The 11,540-nt window shown below is 40.1% G+C and overlaps 1 protein-coding gene across 6 annotated transcripts in view; it reads left to right on the plus strand.

Moving 5' to 3' along the window:
• DIP2A (disco interacting protein 2 homolog A) overlaps positions 1 to 11,540 on the plus strand; it is a gene marked incomplete at its 3' end in the record, with an annotated part of 118,131 nt that overhangs the window by 100,849 nt on the left and 5,742 nt on the right. For 5 of the 6 annotated variants that reach the window (XM_080600308.1, XM_080600310.1, XM_080600309.1 and 2 more), the window contains 6 exons: positions 33 to 203; positions 3,318 to 3,379; positions 5,132 to 5,189; positions 5,667 to 5,741; positions 6,404 to 6,578; positions 9,135 to 9,258. In XM_080600308.1, coding sequence (XP_080456434.1) covers positions 33 to 203; positions 3,318 to 3,379; positions 5,132 to 5,189; positions 5,667 to 5,741; positions 6,404 to 6,578; positions 9,135 to 9,258 — 665 coding nt within the window. Of the gene's footprint in view, positions 1 to 32; positions 204 to 2,107; positions 2,138 to 3,317; positions 3,380 to 5,131; positions 5,190 to 5,666; positions 5,742 to 6,403; positions 6,579 to 9,134; positions 9,259 to 11,540 lie in introns of all 6 variants that reach the window. The other variant, XM_080600316.1, reaches the window with a different exon arrangement.

Below are 11,540 nucleotides of genomic sequence, written 5' to 3' on the forward strand. Positions count from 1 at the left end.
AAAATGTATTGTTTTCTTTACTTAATCTCCAGATGAAAGGAGTTAACTTGTCCTGTGTGCGAACATGCATGGTGGTTGCAGAGGAGAGACCAAGGATTACATTAACACAGTCTTTCTCTAAGTTATTCAAAGACCTGGGCCTCTCTGCTCGTGCAGTGAGCACTACATTTGGGTGCAGGGTCAACGTAGCAATTTGCTTACAGGTGAGATTAAACTGCTGATTTCTTACACTTGCACACAGTATCTCTGGGAACTTTATAGGAAGTCATGTTCAGCTCTGTGTTATTTTTTTCTAATAAACTACATAATCTAGAGCTCCATTGCTTGCTGCTTCTTCACCAAGTTGAATAAGCTTAGAAGTTGTGGATTATGATAGTATTGATTTGCCTGTCTAATTTGGAGGATCAGCATTACAAAACTTGTTTCCTTTCTGCTATGCAGGAGCAGTACTAAATTAAATACACATCTTCCTGTTCATAAATATGGTAAATACTTTGAGCAATGCAATTTCAGCTTTCATGTGATTCAGATTTTGCCTGTTTAAAAATAGCTGATGTATATGTAGAATTAAATGAAGATAAGAGTGCCTCAAGTAAAAACTCTTACCTCAAAGACCCAGGAAAACTGTCAAGGTTCACGGTTTTCTTTTCACTTTGAAAGATTTCAAATGAGCACTATCAACATGCAAATATGTTTGTCTCACGTCATATGAGAGTTGGACTTTTTTTCAATTAAAGGTATAAAATGGGAAGCTTTGAGAGGGAGAATAGGCAGGTGTATTACACAGCCCCGCTTCACAGACTGGAGACAATGACATGCAGTTGTCCAGACTTGTCTTTGATAGCTTAGTATTCAGTTGACACTAATCGCGTATGTGTAATTTAACCAACAGCTTCTTAAATATGTTGTCATTCATAACTGCTCATTTAGTTTCTTTATTTTTTTGCACATATTAAAGGAGAAAAGATTAACACCCTCTAGATAACCAGTTATAAAGAAATATGGCCAGAGTGATTTTATGAATCAGTAGAAAAATAGAAAAAATATGGATATAGATGAAATGAAGAAGACTGTGGAGAAAGACTGTAAGTTCCTTGAATAGAATATTTCAGATGCCAGGGGTCAAAGAATAGCTTTCTGAATGGCCTGTCTGAAAAAGGATTTAAAAACATATATGTTGGCTATCTGTTGTTCAAACTGTCCAAACTAAGTAGAAAAATATCAGTTTTGGGCCAGGTAAGAGCTTCCTGTGCAGTCTAACTTGGAGGCATACACCTATGACATTAATCTAAGAGCAGCCTTAATAATCTAGAAGACCATACTTAGAATAACACTGTGCTATTCTATCTTGATGATATCAAGAACTTCTGATAATTCACAAGCAGCAATATGAGAAATTGTCAGTCTCTTTTTATGGTAGAATACTCTGCTTTATGCTAGTTTAAGACAAACAAACAAACAAAAAAATCACCAAACCAAACCAACATTTTGTCCAGGAGAGTATTCCAGGATAATTGTGAATAATGTAGGACTTCTGGGCATTTAAGCTTTCTCCGCTTTTTGTACCTCTTTATCTTTGTTTTCATTCTTTTTTTAGTTTACTTTTACCCTTTCCCACATTCTTCCAAAGCAATAACTGTATTTGACGTTTTATGTTGTTGAATTTAAATGAATAGATTTGTAGCTAAACTGAATATTTGATACAATTTAGCATGCAAATAAATCAATAACAACTTTTACCACCTTACTGGACTGGTCTACTGAGAAATTATTTCTGAAGTTACAAGTAGCATTTAGATACTTGCAGATGGAGGAGGGATTTACGATAGGACAGCAGACATTATGTATAATCTGCCTTAAGCCTCTTCTTGTTCGTTTACTGGGACTTGCATGTTTCCCAGTGAACCACTTTAAAACGCCAGGCTTTTAAGTAATCTGAAATGGGAATTTTCTTTTCACTCTAAAACAGTATGAGTTTTGTTTTCTGTCTTACTGTGTGTATCTTATGTCTCCAGTGCCTCTTTGTTTGTATTTTCTTCTTCCCCTTTTTCTCTGTTTCACACACTTTGATGGCTTCTGTTACTTCTGTTTGTGGTCCCACTGTCAGCCAAACAGGCTGGGCAAGCTGGCTGAGCAGGTATAGTGATGCATGTGTGTGCTTGTAATGTCCTAAAGTCAGTCTGGTTCAGTGGTATAACTCTATAAAGAATGTATCCTATTTGAGGGAGTTTTCACTTGAAAGAGGTCAAGTGATTTTTTTTTCTAAAGAAGTGATTTTTTTTCCCCACAAAAAACACTTGTAGCTGAAGTACAAAACCTCTTTCTCAAACGTGCAATAGGGGGCTATAGCAAGGAATGATGTTAATGAGTGGAATCTTCCTAAAAAGTAAACAGCATAATGCCAATCTGGTATGGCCATCAGTTTCCCTGAGCCTTAGCAGTGCTACAGATTTAGAAAGCAATGCCATTATAAAGACATTTTTACCGTTCTCCAGCTCCCTGCTCTGGAGCGGATAACAAAGCAGCCTCATTTTTCAAAACTTCTAAAATGAGCAGCTGTGCTATGTTTCCCTGCACGGGAGAGAATAATCACCGACTCTTTGCCTACATTTTTTAGCTTAAATACGCATTTCACAGTAGTTTCTAGTTGCCTTGAGATTAAACTCTGCTGGAAAAAAGAAAAAAAGTCCCCTGTTGCCATGTTGGGAAATTAATTTATTTTAGGAGTCTGACCTTCCTCCAGAGTTGGTCAGAAGGTTTATCTTCTGACTGCAAGATGTCTGCCTCTGTCTAGGCCATTACTTGCAGGAGCATTGAAAAGATAGCGGATGGTTAGAGGTATGTTTTAGTTGAATGTTTTTTTCTTCAAAGTTAGCAAAACTTTTATGAACTAGAACAGCTGAGCTTTAGGAAAGGGGTTATGCCCGTGTAGGTTTATGCTTACATACTTTGCACTTGCTATGTAGTGTTCTTAAAGGAGGTGTAATTTTGTAAAAATTTTGTAAACTTAAAGGTTTAGCTCTGTATATACATATTTCACTTGTGCATTGATTTACTAATTTCTACTAATAAATTTATTAATTTATATTGTAAAATTCAAACATTTCTGAAATTGTCGTATAATTGCATAAAACATCAATGCTTTATGGCAGTCACTCTAGAGGGTGACTACTTTGACTATATTTTTGGTAGATTAGGACAGTACTTTATAAGTGTCAGTAAAAGAGGGAGAGGAATTTTTGAATTTATGTGGCCATGAAAATGAAAATAGGATTTTCTGGCTTCTGTTGATTTTGTTTCATCCTTTGTATTCATAGGGAACAGCAGGACCAGATCCAACAACGGTCTATGTAGATATGAGAGCACTTCGACATGACAGGTACAGGTTATGTTATGGTAAAGCATTAACCATTAAATGACTGCAGAGGAGAAAGTTCAGCCATGTTGTAATCACCCTGGTATATTGAGATTTTCTTGGCAGCAGCTAATTCCTCATCACTGAATTAAAAGGAACTCCCATCCTAGAGAATCCTTTAATGATGACTGTGTGCTAGAAGTAGTCCGGTATCTCCTCCTCCATCACTTGTTCTGCTCTTCCTTTTTAGACCCTCACCTAAGTTGCTGCCTGCTCATGCATATTCTATAATCCAGACTCATTAGCTGTTTCATAGTTAACCATACCACCAGCAAAAGGTGATTTGCCAGTTGGCTGGTTAGTCACAGAATCACAGAAAGATTTGGGTGGGCAGGATCTCAGGACATCCCTCATGCTCAAAGCAGGGCCAACTTCCAAGGCTTCATCACATTACTGAGGGCCAGGACCAGTTTTGTTTGGAAAATCTGCAAGAATGGGGATCTCCCTCCTCTCTGGGTATGTGTCCTGAGGCTGACATCCAGCTGTAGGAAGATAAATTTCTTACTGGCATTTCCTTTCTTGCAGCTTATGTGCCTGACATCTTCTCCTTACGATGTACAACTCACGAGTAATCGGGCTTCATCTTCTCTGTAACAATCCTTGAAATAGTGAAAAAAGTACAGTTAGCTGTACTTAGACTTTTTTTCTTCAGACCGAACATGCAAACATCATCTGGAATCTTGTTGAGGATACATTCTGTCAGTCTTAATTCTGTAGTCTTAATTTTTGCATTATCTTGTCTCTTGGTTAACTTAGCTGATAAAATTGCTGGCATTACCAAGTTCAGACTAATTTTAGTAGTGTTCATACATCTATGTATTTGTTTCTGTACTTATTTTAAGAAACTTAATACCAGTACTTGGTATTGATATAAAAATGTTTTTTTCTTAATTGATAATTTTGAATCAGGGGCTTAACTGGCAGCTTTTTTGACTACTGTTCTGTAATTTTTGGAAGGTTAAATCTTAGTTGTTAGAAAACAAGCATCATGTGCATGATCTTGATCTGGCGTTTGACCAGATCAATGTAAATTGCTCATTTTTTCTTTATTTAATATAGCACTATGATTTGCCTGAGATATATTGTTAAGTTCAGCCATAGCCTCAAAGCTCCCACTGTGCTAATCAGTTCTAGCCTGTGTGTATTGGGATAGTAAAATAATGCATAATGTATAGGAGCCGTTTCTCTTGTATGCCTCTCCTATTGCACTCGATTTTTGCTCCTTCTGCAACTGTGGTATCTTCATAAGTTATGCCACTAATGGACAGTGTAATGTCACTTCCTTCATTTTAGGCTTCTTGCTCCTTACTTTTTGTAATTCCTGATGGTGCTGCTATGGTTCAGTGTGGCAAGCAGAGGTCCAGGAGAGTTCAATAAAGATGTTGAAAGTAAAAAATGCTGGTGAAAGTGCAACCTTAGAGCTCTTCTGGAATGAGTTATTCATCTCTCTGGAGAGATGAGTTTCTGATTCTTAAAAGAAACGTGATATAAGGGAATGCTAATACTGAAGTCTTGAAGACAGCTAGAAACTCTTAACTATCTTGTGAATAACTGAGTGTAAGAAGTTAAATAAACTTAAATAGACGTGTTTCATGATATCAGTGCAGCAGGATAGGATAACACTGGATATCATGAAACACGTCTATTTAAGTTTATTTAACTTTTATTTAAGTTCATAGATCTTTGTACAAATGCATTTTTCTTTTATTTTCTCAGGGTACGTTTGGTAGAGAGAGGTTCTCCACACAGTCTGCCACTTATGGAGTCTGGGAAGGTGAGAGACTGAGAGCAATCCTTTTTCCTCACTATCCCTATCTGGGTGGTGAACTGTTTCTCTCAGTACAGAATCTGTGCAATGACAGACTGAATGTGCTTCACTAATCACAGTCTATCTAGGAGAGGCACTAGAGAGAGCATGACGTGAACAGCTGACAAAAGCGAAGCAAAGATTGTAAAATGAAGGAATAGGTAGCATATGTTGCTGTAGCTGAAAAAATCACAGGCCTTCACACAAGGCATTTTTCAGGTGTGAAAGATCAGCTCTGTAGCTAAATACAAGCTGCAAAATAGCTGCTTAGAATTTAAATGATTAAACAACTTAGGAAGAACTGATTGATACCCATGGAGTAAAGAGTAGAAAGGGAAGAATTGGATGGATTGACTTCTGTGGCTTTGCATTATTAACTTACCTTTCTTTTGATGAATTCAACTTCTGTTAACTTCAGTTTTAAACATTTGTTTCCTGTTGAAGATTCTTCCAGGAGTAAAGGTCATCATAGCACACACAGAAACCAAGGGACCTCTGGGAGACTCGCATTTAGGAGAGGTAAAGCTTCCGATATCTCTTATTTTGTTTATCAGGAGTGATATAATATATAGATAAATATTAGTAGATAAATGCATGTCATATTTAGACAGCAACGATCAAATTAATGTGGAAAGGAAATGAATTCAGCAGAAAGCTGGAATGGTTCACATACTTATGTGAACGTCTGCATGGTTTTCTCCTTCCTGTGCCAAACTATTGCATGCCAGGACCAGGTGGTATCAGTTAACTAGTCTGTGTCTGATTGGTAGTTACATGAGGCAGTGAGTAGGTACCGTGTATCATTATATACTCCATCAGTGGATAGTAGTAATGAGGTAATTTGCTGCTTGGTTTAATCTGTGTTTTATATACATTTGGATTTGTGCTTATTAAGATGCCCTTCTAATAGAAGATAGCTGGTTGGTGGGTGTCCCTTTCCAGTATGTCAAATGACTAGTTCATTTTTTTTCTTGACCATCCCCAATTACATGTATGTAAAATGTTTTTTAATCCGTTTTCCTAGTCATTTACTGTGAGGCAGAAGTTAATTATTTTAATAAAACAACTCCTGTCATTTAAATCGATAAATTATGCTGCCCAGATCTGGCAAAATAACCTATATTTATAGTGGAATAGTTCCCTTCTTTTTTTCTTTTTTTCTTTTTTTTTTTATCCCCTAGATATGGGTGAGTAGTCCGCATAATGCTACTGGTTACTACACAGTGTATGGAGAAGAAGCACTGCACGCTGATCACTTTACTGCTCGATTGAGTTTTGGAGACACTCAGACCATATGGGCTCGGACTGGATACCTTGGCTTTCTGCGCAGAACTGAACTTACTGATGCTAGTGGAGGTGAGAGGAAACAAATACACTTAGAGAAGCATGTGTTGAAACTCATTGGGATAGCTGAGCTAGCAAAGAGTAAGTTGTCCTGCAAGTTTATCCTGGCTTCCATAAGAGAGTAGTGCTGAATATATCAGGAATCTTTACTCTGTACATATTCATTGATTATAATGATACTGGGTAATAATGCAAACGGAGAAATTTGTAATGCGCTTTTCATTTAGAAAGTAGGATCCTCTTCCTTTATTTCCGTTTAAACAAAATACTATGAGCACACTTGTTAAGAGCACTAGAGCCTTTCTACTTACTTTTTGTGTAAACCTCTTCCTTACAGAGAGAATACAGTATTTCAGTGCTGATCTAGATAATACTAATAATGATAATTCATTCAGCAGTTTTAGGACTTGCACAAATATCAGCAATTTCCCAGCCTTTCAGAAGTGAAAGGTCTAGAGGAGTAACTTATCCTTAATTTTTTTCCAGTATATAAATAGTGTTCGTCTCCTTTTTTTCCCTTTTTTCTTTTTTTTCTAATTTAAACCACAGTGTCTAAACTTGAGAAATGTACACAGGTGGAAGAAAAATTGCTCCATTTGCTGTTTAGACAGAATATGGAATAGGTATAACTCTTGATTATCATGCTTAAAATATATATATATTTCTAAACATCCTAAGAAAAGGAATTTGAATGCTTATCACTTATTAGCAATGTACCTGCCATTGCTTGTGATTGAACTTAAATGAATGGTGATATCTCCATTGATAGTGTCTGTCTCCCCCTCATTGCTGTCACTGGATAAATAGGGGGTTCACAGATACCTTTTACAGTTCCTGTAATCACCCATGGTACAAGACAAAAACATTTTTTTTCCACTTCTGGAACATAAATGTCTATTTGGGGGACCCTATATGCTCCACTCCTACCTCTATTTCTCCATTATGTGAATAAAGAAGGGTGAGCAAGGAGAGCAATTTGTTGAAGACTCAGCCTTTTGGTGAGGAGTTACCCTATCTGTTAATGTGGATACTAGCTTAGGGCTCAGAATTTGTCTGTGATGTAGCTCTGTTACATCAGCCATTAAGAAGTCATCTTCCAGTCTACTGTTCTGGTGTGCTATTCCGTCTCCTTGGGGCTCTTGAGAACAGAAAAGGTGGTTGCTGTTGCTCCAGCTGAAGAAGTCCCTGCAGCTCCCTAACTCTATCTCCTCCAGAGCAACTTCTGCAGACTTTCTGCATTCCGGTAAAGAAACAATCTTCATCAGAGATTTGTGTATTCTCTACCCACGGCTAAAACCATTGTACAGAAAAGCCCCTTTTTTGCCCCAGGCCTCCACCTGTTCAATCCACTTAGTACGCTGAGCAGTTCTGTGATAGCCAGCCCCTCCTGAGTCTATTCCTGAAGCATTAAAGGGATGTGGTCTCAGGATATGAGTGCGAGCTGTTGTAGAGTAGATCCAGGTCCCTGAAAAAAATTTACTGTGTTATCTTCCCATTTAGAGCTGGTAGATCATGTTAGAAACCACTCAAATGAGGTGCTCAAGCTTTTCTTACTTTCTTCACTTTCAGATTTTCTAGGGTAGTTACCTGACCTCTCCTGGGCACATTGTACTGCTGCTTTAGTGCTGGTTCTGAACCGGACGCTCTGACAGTTGTCCTTCTCGCTGTTCAAAGTGGAATGGCTCCCTCTTCTGGAGAAAGCTGGTAGTGGAAAGAAAGGGGAATTGCAAGCAGACGTTCACAAAGAGAAGTTGCAGATGGCAAGGCACTACTAGATTACTACAGCACTTTTTTGTGTCTTGGAGCTTTCTGAAAAATCACACATCATAAAAATTTTCCTGCTGTGGAACAATGTCATTTGTCCTTAAGTTTGTTAGCATTTGAGAGAACAGCTGTCATAAATTACAACATTATTAGCAAACGTGGATGAAATATAGTGCTGCTTCCCAGCATGTTTTTAGTCTCAAGTTACATGACTGAGCAGAATTCTAAAACAGGCACAGAAAAAAAAGAACAATTTCTCTGGACAGAGTTACAGGATGACTATGTCAGTTTGGAGAGCATGTTCTGTAAGGTCTAGAAGAGCTTTGTGTGTTTAACCTAGAAAAGCTAAGGCAATAGGTTTGTTCTCTTCATTAATTGTGGGGAACTTAAGTTGAGAAGAATGTTGCTGTCATGAGAACAAGTGGGTATAAATTCTTTAAAAATTAAAAAAATAAAAAGGAAACCTCCTTTTGATAGGAGAGAAGTTCTTTGGTAAGAATAGTGGGAGGAAAAGACGGATTTTGATTTGTTTTATGAACTGAGATCACGTTATATAAGAGAAGTGGCAGAACTGGATAACAGAAATTATTTTTAGTCTGGTTTATTTTGCTTTGAGTCAATAGACAGAAGTGCTAGATGACCTCACAATTCTTCTTTAAAAATGGTAGTGCATGATGTGTATTATGGACTCTTTCTCCTCAGAAGTACCAGGAATGTCTTAGAACATCGGGAATAAGCACGTACAAATGAGGATGTCTGTTCTTCAGATCTGTTGATGTTTGGAATGTCTGTGTTCTGTTGCAGAGAGGCACGATGCCCTATATGTCGTAGGCTCTTTGGATGAAACACTGGAGCTCAGAGGAATGAGGTACCACCCCATCGATATAGAGACATCTGTAATAAGAGCACATAAGAGCATTGCAGAATGGTAAGAGTCTCAGTTATTTTTCTGTATCCTTTTATATCTTCTGAAGTAGAAGGAATCAAATATTACAGGACAGCAAGCTAGATTGAGTTAGTTGTCTATAGCAAGCTATAGAGTTGAGCTTACTAAAGCCTTGCTTAGAAAATACTGCAGTGAGAATAACTAACTGAAATATAACACCTGTTTGTACCACTCAAACAAACAAACAAAAAATAACAACAATAAAGAACTCCACACCTTCATTAGAGTTTGATCTTCAGTCAAAGACAAGGAGAGGGCATGATATGAACAGGGTGGGAGAATACTTCCAAGTTGTATTGCTGATTTTCGTAGCTGTCAGAATGTATGCCCTTGGATGTTGTACATCTCTAGGATTTCTTGAATCATAGAATGATATCTTCTAACATATATTATTCTCATTTTGTACTAATAAGATGATACATGCCATTTGGCTGTAGGTCCTCTTCAGTCACAAAGTGTTAGTGCTTGCTTGTTGTAATTATTGTGCGTCTTTGTCTTCAGGGTGGTGAGGATGTGGAGGAAAGTCACACAGGAGGTTGTCTAGGGCAAGGAAGTCGATTCCACGCCTCAATACTTCCTTCACCAAGAAGGAAAGAAGGGTAATGGTCGTAGGCAACTCCCTTCTGAGGGGAGCAGACGGCCCCATATGTCAGCCAGACCCTCCCCGTTGGGAAGTCTGCTGCCTACCTGGGGCCTGGGTCAGGGACATTACCAGGAAACTTCCTGACCTTGATCACCCCTCCGATTATTAGATAACTCAGGCTGGCAGCTGTGAAATTGCTGAGAGAAGCCTGAAGGCCATCAAAAGGGACTTCAGGAGACTGGGGCGGTTAGTGGATGGAGTGGGTGCGCAGGTGGTGTTTTCCTCTATCCCTTCAGTGGTGGGGATGGATACTGAGCGGACCTGGAAGGCCCAGCTGATCGATACATGGCTGAGAGGATGGTGCCGTCACAGGAATTTGGTTTTTTTTGATCATGGGGAGGCTTACTGAGCACCTGGCCTGATGGCTGCCCAAGGGTCCCACCTGTCTCAAAGGGGGAGACGGATTCTAGCCCAGGAGCCGGCAGGGACAACAGGGGATTAGGCCCAGTCAGCATGGGCTCATGAAAGGCAAGTCCTGCCTGACCAACCTCACTCATCTCCTTCTGTGAACGGGTGACCGGCCTGGTGGGTGAGTGAAAAGCTGTTGATGTAGTCTACCTAGACTTCAGCAAGGCCTTTGACACGGTCTCCCATAGTATTCTCCTGGAGAAGCTGGCAGCCCATGTCTTGGACAGGTACATTCTTTGCTGGGTTAAAAAGTGGCTGGGCAGCTGGGCCCAGAGAGTGGCGGTGAACGGAGTGAAATCCAGCTGGCAACTTGTCACCAGCGGTGTTCCCCAGGGGTCGGTATCAGGGCCCATCTTCTTTAATATCTTTATTGATGTTTTGGATGAGCACACCCTCAGTAAGTTTGCAGAGGACACCAAGTTGGGGGGAAGTGTTGATCTGCCGGAGGGTGGGAAGGCCCCGCAGAGGGAACTGACAGGATGGGTCGATGGGCAGAGGCCAATGGGGTGAGGTTCAACATGGCTAAGTGCTGGGTCCTGCACTTTGGCCACAACAACCCCATGTAGCGCTGCAGGCTTGGGGCAGAGTGACTCAAAAGCTGTGCAGAAGAAAAGGACCTGGGCGTGCTGACTGATGCTCGCCTGAACATGAGCCGGCAGTGTGCCCAGGTGGCCAAGAAGGCCCATGGCATCCTGGCTTGTATCAGGAATAGTGCAGCCAGCAGGACCAGGGAGGTTGTACTCACCCTTGTACTCAGCTCTGGTGAGGCTGCACCTTGAGTACTGTGTTCAGTTTTGGGCCCCTCGCTACAGGAAAGACATTGAGGCCCTGGAGTGTGCTAAGATAAGGGCTACGAAGCTGGTCAGGGGCCTGGAACACAAGTCCTATGAGGAGCATCTGAGGGAGGTGGGGTTGTTTAGTCTGGAGAAGGGGAGGCTCGGGAGAGACCGTATTACTCTCTACAACTACCTGAAACAAAGGTGTGGGGAGCTGTGGGTCGGCCTCTTCTCACTGATAACTAGTGATAGGGCTAGAGGGAATGGCCTCAAGTTGTGGCAGGGGAGGTTCAGGTTGGAAATGAGGAGACATTTCTTCTCAGAAAGAGCAGTCAGGCACTGGAGCAGGTTGCCCAGGGAAGTGTTGGAGTCACCAACCCTGGGGATGTTTAAGGAAAGGTTGGACATGGTGCTTAGGGACATGGTTTAGTGGGTGA

Source organism: Anser brachyrhynchus (assembly GCF_964034855.1).
Source record: "Anser brachyrhynchus genome assembly, chromosome: 7".
NCBI classification, from domain to species: Eukaryota; Metazoa; Chordata; class Aves; order Anseriformes; family Anatidae; genus Anser; species Anser brachyrhynchus.